We start from the raw sequence: 27,323 nt of genomic DNA, 5'->3' as shown, positions 1-27,323 counted from the left end.
TGGTATCCTTTGTTGACACTTCCCTCCTTTCCATGAGAGCCTATGTAGGCTGGCGCAGGAGCCTGCAGTCATGAGAGTGTTGCACATGCTCTTACTATATAGTTCTAAAAAGGTGCATAAAAGTACAAAATGAAAATGTTCTAACGTTTTCAAAGTCTAATATTTCACCCTTGCTTGCATATAACAAATTTTATCCCCTCCAAATGGGTTAACTACATAGTAAAAGTGAGCTACAGAGCAGCAATGCATTACTGGGAGCTAGCTCAACACGTCTGGTGAGCCAATTATAAGAGGCATATGTAACTCACCAGCAGCTAGCTCTCAGTAGTGTATTACAGCTCATGAACCTACCTAGATATGATTTTTAACAAAGAATACCAAGAGAACAAAGTAAATTCAATAATAAAAGTAAACTGAAAATTCTCTTAAAATCGCATGCTCTATTTAAACCATTGTTTCTCAAAAAGGGTGCATTTCCTTGGGTGAGAGCAGGTTAGTAACCATGGTTACTGATCAGCTGATTCTTTCACCTATGTTCTAGTTCAAATATCTTAAAAATCTGGCCTATTAGTGTGCCCTGAGGACATCAAAGTTTGACATTTAAGACACGTGCACATGTCTGAGCATATATAAATATGTTCTCATGCAAGAATATGAGGAAAAAGGAAGTACATTTGAGAATAGTAGTTTCACTGTAAAGTTTGTAAAATTGTACACTACTTTAATTACAAAAGTTGAATTCCATGTCCCTTTAAAACGTACAAAGATCAGCAAATTTGGAGAGGTGTAAAGATGTAAGCTTAGCTACTGTTGATAACGTATCATCACCTTAAAAGCATAAGCAGAACTGCACATGTAAAAAGCTCTGCAGCTTTCTCAGAATAGCAGCCATGAGATAAGCTCACATACGCACACCCATATTATCTAGGGCCTAACCTCAGCCTTCTTGCTGGCTTCTAATGCGCTTTATAACGGTACCCATGAGAGTGCTCTAGCAGCTAAATATTACCGCACCTAGAAATACATACAAAACACACTCACTAACTAGACAGGCTGTATCTTCTGAGGAACTCTCACAGGAATACTCACAGTAAAATAATACACATAAATGGTAAGGCAGACTGCTCTTGGCTTAAATAAATGACATGAAACTAAATGGCAGCTTGCACATTATATATATTTTTTTATGTTTAACCTAAAAGTGTTTTTTTCCAGACATATTATTATTATTTTCTTCTGATAAACAAGTTCTTGTACTGAATAAATCTACTTTTTTGTCAGACATATCTCTACCAATATAATTGTGGATATTTTTCCTACCAGTCAGCAAACAATGGACACCAGTGCATTTGATACATATTCCTTGACAGATTCAGTTAAACAATTTTAATAGCATATTTCTCGTTTTTCATAATTGTAGTACATTTTTATGTAGAAAACAATTATTTTGTGTACATTGTCGCTTTAAAGACTATGGATTTTTACAGATAAATTCTGTTTTTTTCTCCCCAACTGGAATAGAATATATCTCAAACATATTACTTGTAGTGTACAAAGCTATAGAAAGGGCTTTGTACTTAAAGGGGCATGATAGCCAAATGTTGAAACACTTGAAAGTGATGCAGCATAGCTGTAAAAAGCTGACTAGAAAATATTACCTGAATATCTCTATGTAAAAAATAAAGATATTTTACTTCAAAAGTTCCTAAGTATTCACACCCCATAAAAAGGACTTAAAGCAGCAAATCAGTATGGCCTGTTCTGGGACCGGCAATGGAGTGAGCCTCATGCACACTTGTGTTATTTCCCTATTCAGTTTAAGGAAGTTTACTATGAAATCTCATGAGAGTTAAGTGAAATCTTATGAGATTACAGTAAAAGAGTTCATGACCTCAGCAATGATGATGCTGATTGGCTGCTGTTCATTTCTTCCTTTTTTTTTTACCTGCAGCTGGGGAGTAACTGAAAGATAACTTTTTACACAGGACAATCTGCTGAGCTGAGGAAGTTGTGAGGTAAAATATCTTCCTTTATTACATAGAGATGCTCAGGTGATATTTTCCTGTCAGCTTTTTACAGTTATGCTGCATCACTTTCAAGTGATTTAGCATATGAGTATTATGTCCCTTTAATATAAATAATAATATTAGCTATACAATGCTTATAAGCATATCCTCTATAACTAAAATAAAAATCAAAGAACACTCATGAAACAAATAAAAATAAATATGTTTTTATTAAAGAACTCACACTAACAGAATTGGATGTATGTTAAAGAAATATGAAACCCAAAATGTATCTTTCGTTATTTAGATAGAGAATACAATTTTAAACAACATTTCAATTTACTTCTATGATCTAATTTGCTTCATTCTTTAGATATCCTTTGTTGAAGAAATAGCAATGCACATGGGTGATCCAATCACACAATGCATCTATGTGCAGCCACCAATCAGCAGCTACTGAGCCTATTTAGATGCTTTTCAACAAAGGATATCAAGAGAACGAAGCAAATCAGATTTTAGAAGAAAATTACAAAGTTATTTAAAATCACATGCTCTTTCTAAATCATGAAAGAAAAAAATTGGGTTTCATATCCATTTAAATAAGGAAATATTTGTCTCCATTCATTTTTTATTGGCTATTAGGTGCAAGTTATAAAAACTGATATACATTAATAGCTATACTGCGAGTGAGTACAAGAACAATTTAATTTATTGTTGTGTTAAATATTTTACCCACCATTCCAAATTTGTTCAACTTATAACAACATTGCAAATGTATTGCTAACACCGAATATTGATTCTACATTATATATAATTTCTCTCTAAACATGCAGAAATCTTAACATACCTGATAATGTGAAGCTAGCTAATTTTCTGCAATGTTGCATAGCCGAAGCACCTTCCATACCATCTGCACCCATCTGGAAAGGAAAGTTTAATAAAATGCTTTATAACATTTTTTGCTTTGCTATTGTTTTTTTTTTTACTTTTCCATGTCACTAGACTGTCTTAAATGCTTGTAAACTTGTGTGTTGCTGCTGGAATAATTACACATAACTGTGCCAAAGGTGGTTCTGAATATCTTACAAAATATTATTTAACAAAATTTCTTGTCCTCCTGCAATATGATGTAAATATTTTGCATCAGATGGAAGTCTGAATATTCTTACAAAATATTCTTTGACAAATATTTTTGTCTTGCAATTTGATGTAAATAATTTACATCAGGAGGAATTTAATGTACGTAAATTATTGTTTCAAACAAATATTCCCTCTTATAATTATGTGACTGCTGGAGTAATCTTCAATGCATTTAATGGACAAAGTATAAAACATAATAAACACAGGTTAAATGAGTTTAGAAGCAAACACTATATATATATTTATACGCAAACATCTGCTAATCCCTTTTAGTGTTTAAACATCTCAGTCTGAGTGAAATGGGGTTTATCGCAGCTGACTGCCTGCGTCGGAAGTAGCGCACGTATTACAGGTTGAAAGTAAACACGATTTTAATGCGACAACAGGATAGCTTCTGAGCTCTGGTTAACTGTTACACACGAATAAAAAGTGTCACAAAACAACTTCAAAAATACATTTTTAAAGTAAAGTTACATTCATAACAACACTGTCTAATAAAATTTATTATAAAAAACAATTGCACAAAAAAGTTATAATGGTTCAAAGATACGAGGTGTCTGGCGTTAGATAAAAATGGACTGCTAAGGGCTTTAATGTAGAGATAAATACATATACATGTCTAAAGATGAATATGTGTGTATATATATATATATATATAACAGAATTTATGTTTACCTGATAAATTTCTTTCTCCAACGGTGTGTCCGGTCCACGGCGTCATCCTTACTTGTGGGATATTCTCCTCCCCAACAGGAAATGGCAAAGAGCCCAGCAAAGCTGGTCACATGATCCCTCCTAGGCTCCGCCTACCCCAGTCATTCGACCGACGTTAAGGAGGAATAATAGCATAGGAGAAACCATATGGTACCGTGGTGACTGTAGTTAAAGAAAATAAATTATCAGACCTGATTAAAAAAAAAAAAAACCAGGGCGGGCCGTGGACCGGACACACCGTTGGAGAAAGAAATTTATCAGGTAAACATAAATTCTGTTTTCTCCAACATAGGTGTGTCCGGTCCACGGCGTCATCCTTACTTGTGGGAACCAATACCAAAGCTTTAGGACACGGATGAAGGGAGGGAGCAAATCAGGTCACCTAAATGGAAGGCACCACGGCTTGCAAAACCTTTCTCCCAAAAATAGCCTCAGAAGAAGCAAAAGTATCAAACTTGTAAAATTTGGTAAAAGTGTGCAGTGAAGACCAAGTCGCTGCCCTACATATCTGATCCACAGAAGCCTCGTTCTTGAAGGCCCATGTGGAAGCCACAGCCCTAGTGGAATGAGCCGTGATTCTTTCGGGAGGCTGCCGTCCGGCAGTCTCGTAAGCCAATCTGATGATGCTTTTAATCCAAAAAGAGAGAGAGGTAGAAGTTGCTTTTTGACCTCTCCTTTTACCTGAATAAACAACAAACAGGGAAGATGTTTGTCTAAAATCCTTTGTAGCATCTAAATAGAATTTTAGAGCGCGAACAACATCCAAATTGTGCAACAAGCGTTCCTTCTTTGAAACTGGTTTCGGACACAGAGAAGGTACGATAATCTCCTGGTTAATGTTTTTGTTAGAAACAACTTTTGGAAGAAAACCAGGTTTAGTACGTAAAACCACCTTATCTGCATGGAACACCAGATAAGGAGGAGAACACTGCAGAGCAGATAATTCTGAAACTCTTCTAGCAGAAGAAATTGCAACTAAAAACAAAACTTTCCAAGATAATAACTTAATATCAACGGAATGTAAGGGTTCAAACGGAACCCCCTGAAGAACTGAAAGAACTAGATTGAGACTCCAAGGAGGAGTCAAAGGTTTGTAAACAGGCTTGATTCTAACCAGAGCCTGAACAAAGGCTTGAACATCTGGCACAGCTGCCAGTTTTTTGTGAAGTAACACCGACAAGGCAGAAATCTGTCCCTTCAGGGAACTTGCCGATAATCCTTTTTCCAATCCTTCTTGAAGGAAGGATAGAATCCTAGGAATCTTAACCTTGTCCCAAGGGAATCCTTTAGATTCACACCAACAGATATATTTTTTCCAAATTTTGTGGTAAATCTTTCTAGTTACAGGCTTTCTGGCCTGAACAAGAGTATCGATAACAGAATCTGAGAAACCTCGCTTCGATAAAATCAAGCGTTCAATCTCCAAGCAGTCAGCTGGAGTGAAACCAGATTCGGATGTTCGAACGGACCCTGAACAAGAAGGTCTCGTCTCAAAGGTAGCTTCCAAGGTGGAGCCGATGACATATTCACCAGATCTGCATACCAAGTCCTGCGTGGCCACGCAGGAGCTATCAAGATCACCGACGCCCTCTCCTGATTGATCCTGGCTACCAGCCTGGGGATGAGAGGAAACGGCGGGAACACATAAGCTAGTTTGAGGGTCCAAGGTGCTACTAGTGCATCCACTAGAGCCGCCTTGGGATCCCTGGATCTGGACCCGTAGCAAGGAACTTTGAAGTTCTGACGAGAGGCCATCAGATCCATGTCTGGAATGCCCCAAAGTTGAGTGACTTGGGCAAAGATTTCCGGATGGAGTTCCCACTCCCCCGGATGCAATATCTGACGACTCAGAAAATCCGCTTCCCAATTTTCCACTCCCGGGATGTGGATAGCAGACAGGTGGCAGGAGTGAGACTCCGCCCATAGAATAATCTTGGTCACTTCTTCCATCGCTAGGGAACTCCTTGTTCCCCCCTGATGGTTGATGTACGCAACAGTCGTCATGTTGTCTGATTGAAACCGTATGAACTTGGTCCCCGCTAGCTGAGGCCAAGCCCTGAGAGCCTTGAATATCGCTCTCAGTTCCAGAATATTTATCGGTAGAAGAGATTCTTCCCGAGACCAAAGACCCTGAGCTTTCAGGGATCCCCAGACCGCGCCCCAGCCCATCAGACTGGCGTCGGTCGTGACAATGACCCACTCTGGTCTGTGGAATGTCATCCCTCGTGACAGGTTGTCCAGGGACAGCCACCAACGGAGTGAGTCTCTGGTCCTCTGATTTACTTGTATCTTTGGAGACAAGTCTGTATAGTCCCCATTCCACTGACTGAGCATGCACGGTTGTAATGGTCTTAGATGAATGCGCGCAAAAGGAACTATGTCCATTGTCGCTACCATCAACCCGATCACTTCCATGCACTGAGCTACGGAAGGAAGAGGAACGGAATGAAGTATTCGACAAGAGTCCAGAAGCTTTGTCTTTCTGGCCTCTGTTAGAAAAATCCTCATTTCTGAGGAGTCTATAATTGTTCCCAAGAAGGGAACCCTTGTTGACGGGGATAGAGAACTCTTTTCCACGTTCACTTTCCAGCCGTGCGATCTGAGAAAGGCCAGGACGATGTCCGTGTGAGCCTTTGCTCGAGGGAGGGACGACGCTTGAATCAGAATGTCGTCCAGGTAAGGTACAACTGCAATGCCCCTTGGTCTTAGCACAGCTAGAAGGGACCCTAGTACCTTTGTGAAAATCCTTGGAGCAGTGGCTAATCCGAAAGGAAGCGCCACGAACTGGTAATGTTTGTCCAGGAATGCAAACCTTAGGAACCGATGATGTTCCTTGTGGATAGGAATATGTAGATACGCATCCTTTAAATCCACCGTGGTCATGAATTGACCTTCCTGGATGGAAGGAAGGATAGTTCGAATGGTTTCCATCTTGAAAGATGGGACCTTGAGAAATTTGTTTAAGATCTTGAGATCTAGGATTGGTCTGAACGTTCCCTCTTTTTTGGGAACTATGAACAGATTGGAGTAGAACCCCATCCCTTGTTCTCTCAATGGAACAGGATGAATCACTCCCATTTTTAACAGGTCTTCTACACAATGTAAGAACGCCTGTCTTTTTATGTGGTCTGAAGACAACTGAGACCTGTGGAACCTTCCCCTTGGGGGAAGTCCCTTGAATTCCAGAAGATAACCCTGGGAGACTATTTCTAGCGCCCAAGGATCCAGAACATCTCTTGCCCAAGCCTGAGCGAAGAGAGAGAGTCTGCCCCCCACCAGATCCGGTCCCGGATCGGGGGCCGATATTTCATGCTGTCTTGGTAGCAGTGGCAGGTTTCTTTGCCTGCTTTCCCTTGTTCCAGCCTTGCATTGGTCTCCAAGCTGGCTTGGCCTGAGAAGAATTACCCTCTTGCTTAGAGGACGTAGCACCTTGGGCTGGTCCGTTTTTACGAAAGGGACGAAAATTAGGTCTATTTTTTGCCTTGAAAGGCCGATCCTGAGGAAGGGCATGGCCCTTACCCCCAGTGATATCAGAGATAATCTCTTTCAAGTCAGGACCAAACAGCGTTTTCCCCTTGAAAGGAATGTTTAGTAGCTTGTTCTTGGAAGACGCATCAGCCGACCAAGATTTCAACCAAAGCGCTCTGCGCGCCACAATAGCAAACCCAGAATTCTTAGCCGCTAACTTAGCCAATTGCAAAGAGGCGTCTAGAGTGAAAGAATTAGCCAATTTGAGAGCATTGACTCTGTCCATAATCTCCTCATAAGGAGGAGAGTCACTATCGAGCACCTTAATCAGTTCATCAAACCAGAAATATGCGGCTGTAGTGACAGGGACAATGCATGAAATGGGTTGTAGAAGGTAACCCTGCTGAACAAACATCTTTTTAAGCAAACCTTCTAATTTTTTATCCATAGGATCTTTGAAAGCACAACTATCCTCTATGGGAATAGTGGTGCGTTTGTTTAAAGTAGAAACCGCTCCCTCGACCTTGGGGACTGACTGCCATAAGTCCTTTCTGGGGTCGACCATAGGAAACAATTTTTTAAATATGGGGGGAGGGACGAAAGGAATACCGGGCCTTTCCCATTCTTTATTAACAATGTCCGCCACCCGCTTGGGTATAGGAAAAGCTTCTGGGAGCCCCGGCACCTCTAGGAACTTGTCCATTTTACATAGTTTCTCTGGGATGACCAAATTTTCACAATCATCCAGAGTGGATAATACCTCCTTAAGCAAAATGCGGAGATGTTCCAATTTAAATTTAAAAGTAATCACATCAGATTCAGCCTGCTGAGAAATGTTCCCTAAATCAGTAATTTCTCCCTCAGACAAAACCTCCCTGGCTCCCTCAGATTGGGTTAGGGGCCCTTCAGAGATATTAATATCAGCGTCGTCATGCTCTTCAGTAACTAAAACAGAGCATCCACGCTTACGCTGACAAGGGTTCATTTTGGCTAAAATGTTTTTGACAGAATTATCCATTACAGCCGTTAATTGTTGCATAGTAAGGAGTATTGGCGCGCTAGATGTACTAGGGGCCTCCTGAGTGGGCAAGACTCGTGTAGACGAAGGAGGGAATGATGCAGTACCATGCTTACTCCCCTCACTTGAGGAATCATCTTGGGCATCATTGTCATTATCACATAAATCACATTTATTTAAATGAATAGGAATTCTGGCTTCCCCACATTCAGAACACAGTCTATCTGGTAGTTCAGACATGTTAAACAGGCATAAACTTGATAAGAAAGTACAAAAAACGTTTTGAAATAAAACCGTTACTGTCACTTTAAATTTTAAACTGAACACACTTTATTACTGCAATTGCGAAAAAACATGAAGGAATTGTTCAAAATTCACCAAACTTTCACCACAGTGTCTTAAAGCCTTGAAAATATTGCACACCAATTTTGGAAGCTTTAACCCTTAAAATAACGGAACCGGAGCCGTTTTAAGCTTTAACCCCTTTACAGTCCCTGGTATCTGCTTTGCTGAGACCCAACCAAACCCAAGGGGAATACGATACCAAATGATGCCTTCAGAAGTCTTTTATCAGTATCAGAGCTCCTCTCACATGCGACTGCATGCCATGCCTCTCAAAAACAAGTGCGCAACACCGGCGCGAAAATGAGACTCTGCCTATGCTTTGGGAAAGCCCCTAAAGAATAAGGTGTTCTAAAACAGTGCCTGCGATATAATTATATCAAAATACCCAGAATAAATGATTCCTCAAGGCTAAATAAGTGTTAATATCAATCGATTTAGCCCAAAAAATGTCTACAGTCTAAATAAGCCCTTGTGAAGCCCTTATTTACCAATCGTAATAAACATGGCTTACCGGATCCCATAGGGAAAAACAGCTTCCAGCATTACATCGTCTTGTTAGAATGTGTCATACCTCAAGCAGCAAAGGACTGCAAACTGTTCCCCAACTGAAGTTAATGCTCTCAACAGTCCTGTGTGGAACAGCCATGGATTTTAGTTACGGTTGCTAAAATCATTTTCCTCATACAAACAGAATTCTTCATCTCTTTTCTGTTTCTGAGTAAATAGTACGTACCAGCACTATTTGAAAATAACAAACTCTTGATTGATAATGAAAAACTACAGTTAAACACTAAAAAACTCTAAGCCATCTCCGTGGAGATGTTGCCTGTACAACGGCAAAGAGAATGACTGGGGTAGGCGGAGCCTAGGAGGGATCATGTGACCAGCTTTGCTGGGCTCTTTGCCATGACAGCTTCCAGCATTACATCGTCTTGTTAGAATGTGTCATACCTCAAGCAGCAAAGGACTGCAAACTGTTCCCCCAACTGAAGTTAATGCTCTCAACAGTCCTGTGTGGAACAGCCATGGATTTTAGTTACGGTTGCTAAAATCATTTTCCTCATACAAACAGAATTCTTCATCTCTTTTCTGTTTCTGAGTAAATAGTACGTACCAGCACTATTTGAAAATAACAAACTCTTGATTGAATAATGAAAAACTACAGTTAAACACTAAAAAACTCTAAGCCATCTCCGTGGAGATGTTGCCTGTACAACGGCAAAGAGAATGACTGGGGTAGGCGGAGCCTAGGAGGGATCATGTGACCAGCTTTGCTGGGCTCTTTGCCATTTCCTGTTGGGGAGGAGAATATCCCACAAGTAAGGATGACGCCGTGGACCGGACACACCTATGTTGGAGAAATATATATATGTATGCACATATGTATTTATGCATTTATATGTGTATATATGTATTTATAGACATACATACACATAGTAACACATGAATACATATGTATACATATGTATACATATATAGACAAATATGTAAGTGCATTGGAGCTCTTTGCAGTGAAGTAGATGAAAACACGTAAAAGCATATTTATGCAATATTCATATTTAATAAAATGTAATACTGTGTAGTTACTGTAAATATTTCACATTATAATGCTCTTTACATAGGGGAATATTTTCTAAGAATTCATAAATATCCTATATATATATATATATATATATATATATATATATATATATATACATACATAAGTACATAAGTACTTAGAGCCCTTTCCAGTAAAACACATTGCCATATACCACATCCCTTTAAAAAACGTTTTTAATTTACATTTAATTTTTTTTTTTATTTAATAGTGTATAGATGTGTGTTATACTTTATTTTAATGTGTTTTGTGCAACTTTTTTTAACCCTTACAGTTTACTCTAGGTCTGAAGTCGTGCTAAATATTCTAGCGCAGTTTCGGCTTTTGCTCGAGTGCAAACTATAACTTTCAACTTGTCATACCAGCACTGTTTAGCTGGGTCCCGATTCATTGAAAGTATAGATTGCTCTTGAGAAAAGTTGGCCATGCTAACCCTTCTCTGATTAACACATTTTTCCATGGACTTATAATATCAAGTTGCATGCTAATGTTAGCCCGATCCAGTGATATCACATACCATGCGATCATTAGCGCGCCACTTCTAATCTGGTCCAAAGTATCTAATCATGTCATCTGTAAATGTATACTTAAATTCAGAACAATATAACTTCCTATTCAGTTATGCTATAATTATATTAAAATGTAACACTGTGTGATTGTTATCTTTGTCTATTTAATTTACCGCTGATGTGTGTAGTGAGAAAAACACTGAATTTATAGTCTTGACTTTTAAATAATTACACTTTTTAATTACACTTTTTACTGAAACCCCCTGGCAGTCAATGGGTTAATAGGAGACAATTTCAAATAGAAAATGACAATACGTACCATTACAGCAGGGTTTTTCACAGTGATGCAGGGTGTTGTAGCTCTCAGCGATCCACTGATACCGTGATAATACTTGAAACAGATTTTTATTTCAGCTGTAAAAAACAATAAATTAATTAACCTAATTTGATAGTAAGCTAAAAACCTAATTTAAATAATTATAGAACTTAATAACCATGATTGGCTTGCACACTATACATCAATATTAATAAAAAATAATATTTGTAGGTTTGCAATCTGACTAAGATTTTAGAGATAATGATGTTATAAATTTAAGTGAAGTTGTAGTAAATATTCTTAAAAAAAACAACAGCAAAACATTATTTTTCATGTGAAACCCTCACTAATTGTCCAGATAAGATATTCTATTAATGAATTAAATTAATTGTTCTATAAATATTAAAGGAAAAAAAAAAGGTTACTTCACAGATGGCATGCATCAAATTATATATAAATGACAGCATGAAAAGCAGTATAACCATGTGGAATATCCAAAAATAAGTATGAAATACCAACACACTGCTTCAAGCCAATCTAAATAAAGAGTATTCTATTACTTTTTAAAGGGATAGAAAGGTCAAAATTAAAATGTGCATTTTGCAATATACTTCCAGCAGCAGATATGCTTCTAGTAAAAGTTATTACTGTGGTTAGCAGCATACACACATATCCTGTGAGAGCCCTGTGCGCCAGTATTCAAACACCATACCTGCTCAGAGAGCTGGTGAATGTGTGTATTGTGTCTGTGAAGATGTCATAAAAGCTACCATTAACTCTCTGAATGACTCATTTGAATACTGGTGTATGGAAAATAACTTTTAATAGAAGTATTTTTGCTAGTGGAAGCATATTGCAAAATGCTTCATTTTAGAAACTAAAACGCACCAATGAACATTTCAATTTTGACCTTTCTTGCTTAAAGGTACATTAAACATTTACAATTTAAAATGATAAATTGTATATATAAAAAAACTTTGCAATAATCTTTCATTATTTATTTTGTCCCCTTTTCCAGTAATTCCATTCTGAAATTGTGAGCTTCTCAGTTCCTGTTAAAAATGGAGGTGCAGAACACTGTTATATTCCACACAGCCATTGACTGCACTCTTTAGTGACCTATTTATAACTGTCCCTAATAAGCCACAGAAGAGAAAGAAACGTAGGTTACAACATGGCAGAGTCGATTGCTTTATAGACTAATCGGATCCATACCCCCCAACTGTCCTGATTTTCGCGGGACAGTCCCGATGTTAGGGCTCTGTCCCCCTGTCCCGGGTTGCTAGCCATCTGTCCCGATTTGCCCCAGGCATTAAAAAAAAATATATATATATACTTTTTTTTTAAAATTCTTTTGGGCCCTTACTCAGAAGCAGCTGGCTTTGCTCTCACAGGGTTAGATACCTGTTAGATTCCCTGTGGAAAAGGAATGGTGTGTGGGTTAAGCTGGAGTAAGGAGGCTATATACACTCTGACCACGGGTAATGGTGACCTCTCTAACCTACCTCTGGTAGTGATGATGTCTAACCCCTGGTGCTAATACTAGCATGCCTTCCGTTTTATACAATGAGCAGTGCTAATACCAGGGTAACGAACAGTGGCAGCCGCAGACTGCCAGCTAATGTGCTTGCCAACCCCAGGACCCCATACAATGAATTACAGATACCCATATATGATGTAGTGTGTGTGTCTATCTGTATCCATAACTGTGTGTGTGTGTATCTGTATATATAAGTTTATGCTATGTAGTGTGTGTGTGTCTGCATATATAAATGTAAGCTATGTAGTGTGTGTATGTGTATCTGCATGTATAAGTGTGTATCTGCATGTATAAGTGTATTCTATGTAGTGTGTTTGTGTCTGCATGTATAAGTGTATACTATGTAGTGTCTGTGTATCTGCATGTATAAGTGTATGCTATGTAATGTGGGTGTGTGTATCTGCATGTATAAGTGTATACTATGTAGTGTCTGTGTATCTGCCTGTATAAGTGTATGCTATGTAGTGTGTGTATCTGCATGTGTAAGTATATGCTATGTAGTATGTGTGTATCTGCATGTATAAGTGTATGCTATGTAGTGTGTGTGTATCTGCATGTATAAGTGTAAGCTATGTAGTGTGTGTGTATTTGTATGTATAAGTGTATGCTGTGTAGTGTGTGTTTTTATCTGCATGTATAAGTGTAAGCTATGTAGTGTGTGTGTGTATCTGTATGTATAAGTGTATGTTGTGTAGTGTGTGTGTATCTGCATGTATAAGTATAAGCTATGTAGTGTGCGTGTGTATCTGTATGTATAAGTGTATGCTGTGTTGTGTGTGTGTATCTGCATGTATAAGTGTATGCTATGTAGTGTGTGTGTATCTGCATGTATAAGTGTATGCTATGTAGTGTGTGTGTATCTGCATGTGTAAGTGTATGCTATGTAGTGTGTGTGTATCTGCATGTATAAGTGTATGCTATGTAGTGTGCTACTGTGCATTTTTGCTGACTTTAAAGACCCGAATCTAGAATATTAATGGGGAATGCAGAGAGCAGTTTTAAAGAATTTATTATTAAATGTCCAATTAGGATAAAAATATTTAGCAATGTCTTTGCAAAGGCTAATTAAATACATAGCTCACATAGCCATACTAGTGGTTTGAGCTTGTGTTTGATTTGCTGCCAAAGTGTATTAAAATATATGACTTTATTTAGAATTTTATTTATATTACTTTGGTCTTATTATTTTTTAAGCCCCGCCCACCAGATTTCAAATTGAATTCAAATTGAATCCAATACAATTTTCGAGATAGAAAAAATGAAATATTTGGATAAAGATTCTAAAATTGAAGATACAAATTATAATAAGAAAAATAAGAATTAAAATAAAAATAGTAAAGAAAATACATTAATACAAAGAAGTATATCCAGAACAAGAGTTTGAAAATCAGTTGTAGCTTTATTCCTTAAAATTGTATGATGACCACATACAGCAACACAGGGTTAGTGAAGACAAAACTTCTGACCGGTTTCGGTCGTATTGACCGTAATCATAGAATAACACCTGTTGGGAGGTGCACCCTTTTAAGTCTAACACTATATGTTGATTGGTTAAAAACAACAAGACTTCAGAATTTAACCCTATACATACCATAATAAAATTCTGTGTAGATAGTTAACACTTAGTGAGTAAACAAATAGATGAAGATAGATAATACAAATAATAATTAACATAAAAACTTAGATCTCGAATATTATAAACATATATACACATTATATATATTTGGGATGCCAATGACTTTAGAAATTGAACAAAGCAGAGCAAAAAAACACATTATAAAAGACTGGACACGTTATATGAAATAACTACATCTTAAGTGTATATATATGTATGCATACATGCATACGCACACAAGTGCTTATACATACATACACACAGACATACACACTCATACATACCCTTATATATGCATACACTTGTATATGCATGCATACAGTGTTACTATCTATTCTACACATAAGATCCATACTATATGCCTAATTAAATATTAAACCCAATTTAAATTTTGGGTCATAGGGCATATATTATCCACAAACAGATCACTATCAAATAAAATTAACAAATCAAGAAAAAGGGATCTGTCAGTCATGTAATAACTGAACAAATTTGTGGATAAAGGATGTGTATTGTCTTATGCAAAAGAGCGACAGTTGAATGAATATCAGAACCATTGGGGAAAAAAAATTAATTAAGTATATGTAGTTTAACTTAGGTGTCTTATAACTCGCCATTTTCTAGTATCATTTACTGCAATAAGTAGAACAACTTAATTACAGTGGGGTAGAAATAATGGACGATATTCTATTATAATGGTTTATTTTTGCCAGTAGTTAATAACATCATACTCTGAGTTATAACCGTTAGGCAAAAGACACTTTGTTTTAAAAATCCAATAGATTTCTTGTTTGCTTAGGATTTGACAACTTATCTCCACCCCTTGGTGGTGTGCCAATTTGTTCAATGGCCTGCCATTTAAAAGTTGTGACATCCTGATTATGAAACTCAATAAAATGAGTGGAAAGAGCTGAACATGTTTTATTGCTAGAGATATAAGACAGGTGTTCTTTTATACGTTTGCCTACCTCCCTAGTAGTCCTACCTGTGTATTGCCTCCTACATTGGGTGCATTCTATAATGTAAATGACAAATTTGCTCCTACAATTTATGCATCCCCTAGTTTGGAACTCCTCACCTGTTACATGGGATCTAAATGTGGGAGAAATATTGATGTGATCACAAGAGGTACATACTTTTCTTCCACATTTAAAGGTGCCATTATGTTTTAACCAAGATGAGCCAGAGGTACCTGCTGTTTGTAACATACTGGGAGCCAAAATATTCCCTATTGTCACATTTCGTTTTGGTACAAACATGCACCCTTGTTTTATTTCATCTTTCAGTTGTTTGTCTCCCATAAGAATGGGTAAGTTGTTTTTAATAATACGACATACTTCATCATATTGATTGGAATATGACGTAATGAATCTCAATTGTTTTTTTGTATCACACTGGTGTTGTTTTTGTTTTTGTGTTTGTTTTTGTGACTCATGTGTTTCTATTCCATCTTTAATTTCAAAGAAGGCCTTATCAATTACTTTGCTGGGATAACCCCTCTTGAGCATTCTTGATTTCAGATCTCTGCTCTCTCTCTGGAAAGTATCCTCTTTCGTACAATTCCTTCTTGCCCGCAGGAACTGACTTTTAGCAATTCCTTTAAAAACGTGCCGTGGATGGCAACTGCGGGCATGAAGGAGATTGTTGCCTGAGATCGGCTTCCGATAGAGGGCTGAATTGACCCTGCCTTCCTGGATATCTCCTATAAGGGTAACATCCAGGAAATTAACAGTTTCTTTCTGCCACTCACATGTGAACTGTATTCCCACCTCATTGATATTTAGTAGCTCAACAAATTCTTTTGCTGATTGTTGGTCCGAAGACCAAACAATAAGCAAATCATCAATGAAGCGGACGTACAAGACAATGTGATTAAATCCAGAGGTACTACCTCCATAGACATGGCACCGCTCCCACCAACCCATAAAAAGGTTGGCATATGAGGGGGCAAACTTTGCCCCCATAGCGGTGCCACGCCTCTGGAGGTAGTAACGTCCTTGGAACATAAAAAAAAAAATTGTGTTCCAATAAAAATTTCACAATCCTGACTACCAAAACTTTGGATTCAAATGATAAATCAGAGAAAAGGTTCAAATAAAATTCAATAGCTTGGAGACCTTGTGTATGGGGAATCGAGGAGTACAGTGATACGACATCAATTGTCAACCAACTGTACTCCTCCCTCCAAACCACTGGCTCCAACCTCTGTAAGGCATGTGATGTATCTCTAATGTAACTAGGTAATAGGGTCACCATGGGTTGTAATAAATCATCAACCCATTTGGACAATGGCTCTAAAAGAGAGCCAATACCTGCCACTATGGGTCTCCCCTTGATATTAGTAAGACTCTTATGTACCTTTGGGAGGTGGTGGAAGATGGGTGTCACAGGATCAGTAACCAGACAAAAATTGGCTGTGTCCTGATCCATGAGACCCTCCTCCACCACCTCATCCAAAAGAAGAGACAGTTCTCTGGTGTACTGTTTGGTAGGATTATTAGACAAGACCATATAAGTGTCACTATCATTAAGTTGCCTCATGGCCTCTGCCACATAGTGTGATTGATTCATTACAACCACACTCCCGCCTTTATCTGACTGCCTGATCACAATATCTTTGTTGTTTTGTAGCTTTAACAATGCTTCTCTCTCTTTTATGGTCAAGTTAGAAGCATTCTTATTTACAGAGTTAGATAAATCTGTTAAGTCATCTACCACTCTTTCATGGAAAACTTCTAGTATTTTACCTCTAGTTTTAGTTGGGTAAAAAGTTGATTTGTTCTTCATTTTAGATCTAACCTTGCTAACTTGTAAGGCCTCATCCCTTTGATTAATACTACTTAGATCTTCTAGATCAATAAGAGTGCAAGTGTCAGCAAAAGAGAGTTGTGGATTTAATGCAATTTGTTGCTGAGGAAGAACCAAATTATCAACATTGGACTCATTGTTAGTCTTAAAGAACTTAATTAATGTTAATTCCCTTATTAGTTTATTGAGATCAAGTATGGTTTGAAAAAGATTGAATTTTCTTGATGGAACAAAACCAAGGCCTAAATTCAGTACTCTAGTTTCCAAATCGGATAGTGTGTAGTTGGAAATATTGATAACCATATTTATTGGTATTTCTTTACTTTGGCATTTTTCCCTCTCAAAGTGTATCTCTTCTGTTCTGTCTGTCCTTTCTTTGTCTTTATTGGGTCTATAACTTCCCTGTTTCCCCCTCCCTGAAATTGTTTGGGGCCCTCCCTTGTTTGGGGTGGATTTATGTGTTTGGATTTGATTACTTATGGTGCCATTAGTTTTGGGTCTAGCCCCTTGGTCTGAGTGTCCCTTAAGAATACCTTTTTGTGTGGTGGTTGGTACACATATTGCTGCTGGCATGTCTGGGACCTCATCTTTTTCGTTACTAGAATTCGCATCATCTCCTGAAACATATTCAAAACTTGATGCAAATCTATCCTCATCACTACATTCATTCTCAGAGTCCGAAAAAGTGACCTTTTTGGCACTTTCTGTAGGATTCGAGTTTCCCTCATTTCCTGATTGTTTATTGCGTCTATTATAACGCCTTCTCTTGTTTCTATTTTTATTACTCTTATTTTTAGGTGTTAGATTGTCATCCTCTTCTTGGTTAAACCAAGATTTACTTCTCTGTTTACGTCTCCAAACGTATACAGTACCCAGGGAGTAATATGATGAAGTATGTCGTATTATTAAAAACAACTTACCCATTCTTATGGGAGACAAACAACTGAAAGATGAAATAAAACAAGGGTGCATGTTTGTACCAAAACGAAATGTGACAATAGGGAATATTTTGGCTCCCAGTATGTTACAAACAGCAGGTACCTCTGGCTCATCTTGGTTAAAACATAATGGCACCTTTAAATGTGGAAGAAAAGTATGTACCTCTTGTGATCACATCAATATTTCTCCCACATTTAGATCCCATGTAACAGGTGAGGAGTTCCAAACTAGGGGATGCATAAATTGTAGGAGCAAATTTGTCATTTACATTATAGAATGCACCCAATGTAGGAGGCAATACACAGGTAGGACTACTAGGGAGGTAGGCAAACGTATAAAAGAACACCTGTCTTATATCTCTAGCAATAAAACATGTTCGGCTCTTTCCACTCATTTTATTGAGTTTCATAATCAGGATGTCACAACTTTTAAATGGCAGGCCATTGAACAAATTGGCACACCACCAAGGGGTGGAGATAAGTTGTCCATCCTAAGCAAACAAGAAATCTATTGGATTTTTAAAACAAAGTGTCTTTTGCCTAACGGTTATAACTCAGAGTATGATGTTATTAACTACTGGCAAAAATAAACCATTATAATAGAATATCGTCCATTATTTCTACCCCACTGTAATTAAGTTGTTCTACTTATTGCAGTAAATGATACTAGAAAATGGCGAGTTATAAGACACCTAAGTTAAACTACATATACTTAATTAATTTTTTTTCCCCAATGGTTCTGATATTCATTCAACTGTCGCTCTTTTGCATAAGACAATACACATCCTTTATCCACAAATTTGTTCAGTTATTACATGACTGACAGATCCCTTTTTCTTGATTTGTTAATTTTATTTGATAGTGATCTGTTTGTGGATAATATATGCCCTATGACCCAAAATTTAAATTGGGTTTAATATTTAATTAGGCATATAGTATGGATCTTATGTGTAGAATAGATAGTAACACTGTATGCATGCATATACAAGTGTATGCATATATAAGGGTATGTATGAGTGTGTATGTCTGTGTGTATGTATGTATAAGCACTTGTGTGCGTATGCATGTATGCATACATATATATACACTTAAGATGTAGTTATTTCATATAACGTGTCCAGTCTTTTATAATGTGTTTTTTTGCTCTGCTTTGTTCAATTTCTAAAGTCATTGGCATCCCAAATATATATAATGTGTATATATGTTTATAATATTCGAGATCTAAGTTTTTATGTTAATTATTATTTATATTATCTATCTTCATCTATTTGTTTACTCACTAAGGCCTAGATTTAGAGTTCGGCGGTAAAAGGGCTGTTAACGCTCCGCGGGTTTTTTTCTGGCCGCACCATAAATTTAACTCTGGTATCGAGAGTTCAAACAAATGCTGCGTTAGGCTCCAAAAAAGGAGCGTAGAGCATTTTTACCGCAAATGCAACTCTCGATACCAGAGTTGCTTACGGACGCGGCCGGCATCAAAAACGTGCTCGTGCACGATTCTCCCATAGGAAACAATGGGGCTGTTTGAGCTGAAAAAAAACCTAACACCTGCAAAAAAGCAGCGTTCAGCTCCTAACGCAGCCCCATTGTTTCCTATGGGGAAACACCTCCTAAGTCTGCACCTAACACCCTAACATGTACCCCGAGTCTAAACACCCCTAACCTTACACTTATTAACCCCTAATCTGCCGCCCCCGCTATCGCTGACCCCTGCATTACACTTTTAACCCCTAATCTGCCGCTCCGTAAACCGCCGCCACCTACGTTATCCCTATGTACCCCTAATCTGCTGCCCTAACATGGCCGACCCCTATGTTATATTTATTAACCCCTAATCTGCCCCCCACAACGTCGCCGACACCTACCTACACTTATTAACCCCTAATCTGCCGAGCGGACCTGAGCGCTACTATAATAAAGTTATTAACCCCTAATCCGCCTCACTAACCCTATCATAAATAGTATTAACCCCTAATCTGCCCTCCCTAACATCGCCGACACCTACCTTCAATTATTAACCCCTAATCTGCCGACCGGAGCTCACCGCTATTCTAATAAATGTATTAACCCCTAAAGCTAAGTCTAACCCTAACACTAACACCCCCCTAAGTTAAATATAATTTTTATCTAACGAAATAAATTAACTCTTATTAAATAAATAATTCCTATTTAAAGCTAAATACTTACCTGTAAAATAAATCCTAATATAGCTACAATATAAATTATAATTATATTATACCTATTTTAGGATTAATATTTATTTTACAGGCAACTTTGTAATTATTTTAACCAGGTACAATAGCTATTAAATAGTTAAGAACTATTTAATAGTTACCTAGTTAAAATAATTACAAATTTACCTGTAAAATAAATCCTAACCTAAGATATAATTAAACCTAACACTACCCTATCAATAAAATAATTAAATAAACTACCTACAATTACCTACAATTAACCTAACACTACACTATCAATAAATTAATTAAACACAATTGCTACAAATAAATAAAATTAAATAAACTATCTAAAGTACAAAAAATAAAAAAGAACTAAGTTACAGAAAATAATAAAATATTTACAAACATAAGAAAAATATTACAACAATTTTAAACTAATTACACCTACTCTAAGCCCCCTAATAAAATAACAAAGCCCCCCAAAATAAAAAATTCCCTACCCTATTCTAAAATACAAATATTACAAGCTCTTTTACCTTACCAGCCCTGAACAGGGCCCTTTGCGGGGCATGCCCCAAGAATTTCAGCTCTTTTGCCTGTAAAAAAAAACATACTATACCCCCCCCCCAACATTACAACCCACCACCCACATACCCCTAATCTAACCCAAACCCCCCTTAAATAAACCTAACACTACCCCCCTGATGATCTTCCTACCTTGTCTTCACCATGCCAGGTTCACCGATCCGTCCTGGCTCCAAGATCTTCATCCAACCCAAGCGGGGGCTAGACATCCACTGAAGAAGTCCAGAAGAGGGTCCAAAGTCTTCCTCCTATCCGGCAAGAAGAGGACATCCGGACCGGCAAACATCTTCTCCAAGCGGCATCTTCTATCTTCTTCCATCCGATGACGACCGGCTCCATCTTGAAGACCTCCAGCGCGGATCCATCCTCTTCTTCCGACGACTAGACGACGAATGACGGTTCCTTTAAGGGACGTCATCCAAGATGGCGTCCCTCGAATTCCGATTGGCTGATAGGATTCTATCAGCCAATCGGAATTAAGGTAGGAATTTTCTGATTGGCTGATGGAATCAGCCAATCAGAATATAGTTCAATCCGATTGGCTGATCCAATCAGCCAATCAGATTGAGCTCGCATTCTATTGGCTGATCGGAACAGCCAATAGAATGCGAGCTCAATCTGATTGGCTGATTGGATCAGCCAATCGGATTGAACTATATTCTGATTGGCTGATTCCATCAGCCAATCAGAAAATTCCTACCTTAATTCCGATTGGCTGATAGAATCCTATCAGCCAATCGGAATTCGAGGGACGCCATCTTGGATGACGTCCCTTAAAGGAACCGTCATTCGTCGTCTAGTCGTCGGAAGAAGAGGATGGATCCGCGCTGGAGGTCTTCAAGATGGAGCCGGTCGTCATCGGATGGAAGAAGATAGAAGATGCCGCTTGGAGAAGATGTTTGCCGGTCCGGATGTCCTTTTCTTGCCGGATAGGAGGAAGACTTTGGACCCTCTTCTGGACTTCTTCAGTGGATGTCTAGCCCCCGCTTGGGTTGGATGAAGATCTTGGAGCCAGGACGGATCGGTGAACCTGGCATGGTGAAGACAAGGTAGGAAGATCATCAGGGGGGTAGTGTTAGGTTTATTTAAGGGGGGTTTGGGTTAGATTAGGGGTATGTGGGTGGTGGGTTGTAATGTTGGGGGGGGGGTATAGTATGTTTTTTTTTACAGGCAAAAGAGCTGAAATTCTTGGGGCATGCCCCGCAAAGGGCCCTGTTCAGGGCTGGTAAGGTAAAAGAGCTTGTAATATTTGTATTTTAGAATAGGGTAGGGAATTTTTTATTTTGGGGGGCTTTGTTATTTTATTAGGGGGCTTAGAGTAGGTGTAATTAGTTTAAAATTGTTGTAATATTTTTCTTATGTTTGTAAATATTTTATTATTTTCTGTAACTTAGTTCTTTTTTATTTTTTGTACTTTAGATAGTTTATTTAATTTTATTTATTTGTAGCAATTGTGTTTAATTAATTTATTGATAGTGTAGTGTTAGGTTAATTGTAGGTAATTGTAGGTAGTTTATTTAATTATTTTATTGATAGGGTAGTGTTAGGTTTAATTATATCTTAGGTTAGGATTTATTTTACAGGTAAATTTGTAATTATTTTAACTAGGTAACTATTAAATAGTTCTTAACTATTTAATAGCTATTGTACCTGGTTAAAATAATTACAAAGTTGCCTGTAAAATAAATATTAATCCTAGTTAGTGAGGCGGATTAGGGGTTAATAACTTTATTATAGTAGCGCTCAGGTCCGCTCGGCAGATTAGGGGTTAATAAGTGTAGGTAGGTGTCGGCGACGTTGTGGGGGGCAGATTAGGGGTTAATAAATATAACATAGGGGTCGGCGATGTTAGGGGTAGCAGATTAGGGGTACATAGGGATAACGTAGGTGGCGGCGATTTGCGGTCGGAAGATTAGGGGTTAATTATTTTAAGTAGCTTGCGGCGACGTTGTGGGGGGCAAGTTAGGGGTTAATAGATATAATACAGGGGTCGGCGGTGTTAGGGGCAGCAGATTAGGGGTACATAAGTATAACGTAGGTGGCGGTCGGCAGATTAGGGGTTAAAAATTTTAATCGAGTGGCGGCGATGTGGGGGGACCTCGGTTTAGGGGTACATAGGTAGTTTATGGGTGTTAGTGTACTTTAGGGTACAGTAGTTAAGAGCTTTATAAACCGGCGTTAGCCAGAAAGCTCTTAACTCCTGCTATTTTCAGGCGGCTGGAATCTTGTCGTTAGAGCTCTAACGCTCACTGCAGAAACGACTCTAAATACCAGCGTTAGAAAGATCCCATTGAAAAGATAGGCTACGCAAATGGCGTAGGGGGATCTGCGGTATGGAAAAGTCGCGGCTGAAAAGTGAGCGTTAGACCCTTTAATCACTGACTCCAAATACCAGCGGGCGCCCAAAACCAGCGTTAGGAGCCTCTAACGCTGGTTTTGACGGCTACCGCCGAACTCTAAATCTAGGCCTAAGTGTTAACTATCTACACAGAATGTTATTATGGTATGTATAGGGTTAAATTCTGAAGTCTTGTTGTTTTTAACCAATCAACATATAGTGTTAGACTTAAAAGGGTGCACCTCCCAACAGGTGTTATTCTATGATTACGGTCAATACGACCGAAACCGGTCAGAAGTTTTGTCTTCACTAACCCTGTGTTGCTGTATGTGGTCATCATACAATTTTAAGGAATAAAGCTACAACTGATTTTCAAACTCTTGTTCTGGATATACTTCTTTGTTTTATATTTTGTGGATTGTGGGGAATCCACTTCTCTTGCCCAGAACAAGAACTTTTCAAGTCTATGGGATACCAAGTAATAACTTCCTCCAGGACTTGCGCCCAGAATATTATTTGGCTGTGAACAGCGGTATTGTATCACCAACCCCCATTATACAAAGAGTGTCTTCAAGATACGAATATAAAACTTTTAAAAGGAAGAAGTTTTCAACAACGGGACCGCACCATCTGATTGGACACGGAGTCCCCCAGCTGATGGTGACGTCATCGAGGATATCATCTTGTGAATTGAATACAAGTTGCTCGACACGGAGAAGGACTGTACCATCTGATTGGCTACCAAGTCCCCAGCTGACGGTGACGTCACCAAGAGTAAGTGGATTGGCCAGGTCCTGAGCACGTGGTACGCAACACGGAGCTAGCACAGGAAGAAAGGCTTTCGCGGTCTGTGCAAGTATGCTACCTTAGGATACCGGCTTATTCCAACTACAGCTCGAAATTGATTGTAGATTCTTCACGTTTTCATCTTTGGTGGGTGAGTGAACATACCGCTAGTTTCTAAAAGCTAAGATTTTATTTAAGCGCACTGGTATTGCTGGTTTTGACTTCATATTCAGACTCACAGATTGCCGGCTATGGGTATAAATACGCAGAGCGGACCCCTGCATTATGGCTTCTATGAACTCTTGTGAGTTATGAACTATTCCAGCTACGTTAGTACCATTAGCAATACAATTATTTTGCTAAAATTCATACAGACACCACGTTCCTAAGACTGGTTCGCCAGTCTATTTGTTTATAAAATACATTAATATTTATGTAAATCATGTATTGTCATTGTTACTATATATTATATATATCTCTTGATATGAAACAACTATACCTATAATGTTAAAGATAGGATATAGATTGATTATAGGGACTACATGGCATTGTAAGAGATGAAGTATTGTATAGTTATAGTTTCAAATAATTTTGTGTTAAGTGTATTTACATTATAAAACTAGTATATGGCTAATAAGAGTCAAAGGGTGTTCTGTTGAACTGCGGTTCACTAGAAAATAATGGGATCAGAGCGAGAGCTAGTATAATTTGAGGGAATTCCCTGTGAAACGAAGCTACGATTGGGGATAAGCCTGAACAGGGATATTATTGGCTATCTAAGGATCATGTGATTTGAAACGTCACATGCTGTAAAAAAAAACGCCCACCTATTGGAAGTTTGAAATAGAAGCCGGGATATGTCTTTGCCTACCACCTCTGATGAAGAAGTATTAAAGTTTAAACTTCAGGGGGAACTTCCGGGCAGCGGCCATGACTGGTCGCACTTCTGCAAGCTGCTCCAGCTTCTCTGTATAATCTGCATGATATAATTCTATATAAGAAGCATCTAGGATAGAGATTGGCATACCTAGCATATACTAAAGAAAACCTATCCATTTATACCAATTTCACCGGGATCGCTGCTGGCTTCAGAGCCCGGAGCTACTTTGAAGTTGTGGCCTCTAACATCAGCCACGTGAGATACCGCCCGGCAGGACGCTCTCGGGCTCCTGTCGTTAGTTAGCACCATGAGTGCATCTATAATATTTTATTCAATGTGTTGACTTCAAGCTCTTCTATAGAAGACCAATACGGACATGGAGTGTACCACTAACATTTTGGAAGCACTGCGCAATCTGCTATCAGATCATCATGCTGCCCTAGAAGAAACGCTGAACATGGCATTTCACCCTGAAGTTCTACAAACATCCCAGCAAATAACTAGAGTCGTACCTGTTTTAGCGGTGCATCTAAGCAACAGCGCTTTGGGGCCCCAGCGCTATATAACTACCCTGGTACACTATGATGAGAAACAGGCACCTGTCATCACGAAGCCTGCGACAGGAGACATAGCAATCGCGACTGGGAAGACCAAATGGGATACTGTCAACAGAACAGCTCGGGTACGGATCAGCAGGGATGTCACAGCAGAGACCCGATCAGCCTTTTTACCTACTGGGGAAAACAAAAGTAAGAGAGCCCCAACTGAAAAAGCACCCAATGATCAAGAGGAGACACGTACACAAAAAGTATACTCCTTGCAGTTTACAAGGATCCCTCGATGCACAGATCTACTGCCGCTGTTCAAGTGGGAGGCTAGCCAGGAGTGGGGACGCTGCCCTTATGCCATCACATATTTATGGCTTATACTCTTGACGACCCTGCAGCTGGCTAGGCAAAATTACTCTTTCAAGGGGACTCGCACCGGAGTTGGTTAGATTTGTGACTTGCGAGGAATAAACAGAACTATGCTCAATACTTTACTTCCACTCACAGTTCTATTTGTGCTCATGCTTATCTCGACATAGAGACTTTTCCATCAACTCTTAACTGGTTGCAATTTGGTGCCCCTAACCGCAGTTGTATTTGCCCCTTGCAAAGTTACATAACAATAGCCTGTTAGGGGTTTAGTTAGCTTTGTCTTTTCCTGATAGTCAGCAAATGGCAGTAGCATATTGAAGTTTATTAGGACAGGTACAGTGCTGTATGTTGTTTTCCATAGGCTAAGCAACCCTCAAGGTATGTTTTTTTTTTGTTGTTGTTTTTTTTTCACTGTTCATCCTACTGCTATTATTAACTTGCTGCGCGGTACTGCACTGTCTGCGGCCGGGCGGTGTACTATGTGCGTAGTTTCAAGGCTGCTTGCAGGGGACTTGGAGCAATGCTTAGTTTAAGCAGAGTATGTAAGCACTTTTAATCTAATCAATGAAACTGTTTTTGCAGACCTACATCCCTAATTGAGGTAATTATAATAACTTGGTGGCTTCTATCATAGTATGCCCCTCTATTATGCTGATTAATCTAGCCTCTACAATATAACTATAATGTACCTACTGATCAGTTAGTGGGAGACTTGAGGGACCACAACTATAGATTCCTTATAGTACTCAGCGGCAATCCTCCACACACTATCTCCGTCCCTCTACTCCAGACGGGAACTGATATCAGATTTTATTTAGAGTCTGTGATCTACTGGAGCTTAATGACAAACCCTTAAATTTATCTTTAATTTTCTAACTGATATCTAAGCTAGTTATCAAGTACAGCTCTTTAATATTCCTGAGATCCTATTGTATAGTATATTATATGCTAATGCTAGTTTGGTTAATTGTTATAAAGACAAGACTGATGCTTCCCCTGCAGGCTCTAAGTTGGACACTACATATTAATGTTAAGTAATACATTTGCCACTTATGCCTTAAATATGTTCCACAAAATGTCCTGAGATCATTCTGTTTTCCATGATGGTCAGCACAGAAATATTTATTTTTATCTTATTATGAGGTATAATAGCTACATTATTTTAACTTCCTTGTTCCAATATTCTAATATAAATCTACCTTATCTGTTTGAATATTCTACTATAAAACTGAGGTTTACCAGGTGAGATCCATGAGTGGTCTCCTATAGTCCAAGAAGCCTTCTGCCCTATTTATGTCTTATTTGAGGTCCAAAAGTGGCCCCTTGTGTTCACTGAAAGGCTCAAAGATTGTATGGCATGTTATATATATTACATACTATCTACTATGTTTTGATATTGCTTTGTAACTATTGCTTATCTTGGTTTCAAGAAGCTTGTATGCCTTATTTCAAACCTCAATTAAAAAAAAAAAAAAAAAAAGTTTAAACTTCAAAACGAGTAAAGTTTTCGATAAGTAGGCAATTTTTTTTATACCGGAGCCTTGTATGTTCTATAAACTGCTTTTATATATTGGGTTGCTGATCAGTTTTAATCCCCTGTTGGAGTTAAAGAAGATTTTA

The 27,323-nt window shown here is 38.4% G+C and overlaps 1 protein-coding gene across 3 annotated transcripts in view; it reads right to left on the bottom strand.

Moving 5' to 3' along the window:
- Positions 1-27,323, bottom strand: part of HECW2 (HECT, C2 and WW domain containing E3 ubiquitin protein ligase 2) — a 746,182-nt gene that overhangs the window by 222,124 nt on the left and 496,735 nt on the right. For all 3 annotated transcript variants that reach the window (XM_053698566.1, XM_053698567.1, XM_053698568.1), the window contains 2 exons: positions 11,120-11,214; positions 2,854-2,926 (listed from right to left, as the gene is read on the bottom strand). In XM_053698566.1, the coding sequence (XP_053554541.1) occupies positions 2,854-2,926; positions 11,120-11,214 (168 nt within the window). The remainder of the gene's footprint in view (positions 1-2,853; positions 2,927-11,119; positions 11,215-27,323) is intronic.

The sequence above is a fragment of the Bombina bombina genome, chromosome 1 (assembly GCF_027579735.1).
Source record: "Bombina bombina isolate aBomBom1 chromosome 1, aBomBom1.pri, whole genome shotgun sequence".
In the NCBI taxonomy this organism is placed as follows: Eukaryota; Metazoa; Chordata; class Amphibia; order Anura; family Bombinatoridae; genus Bombina; species Bombina bombina.
The sequence above is the reverse complement of the archived record's forward strand: the minus strand, read 5'-3'. Positions and strand labels throughout refer to the sequence as shown.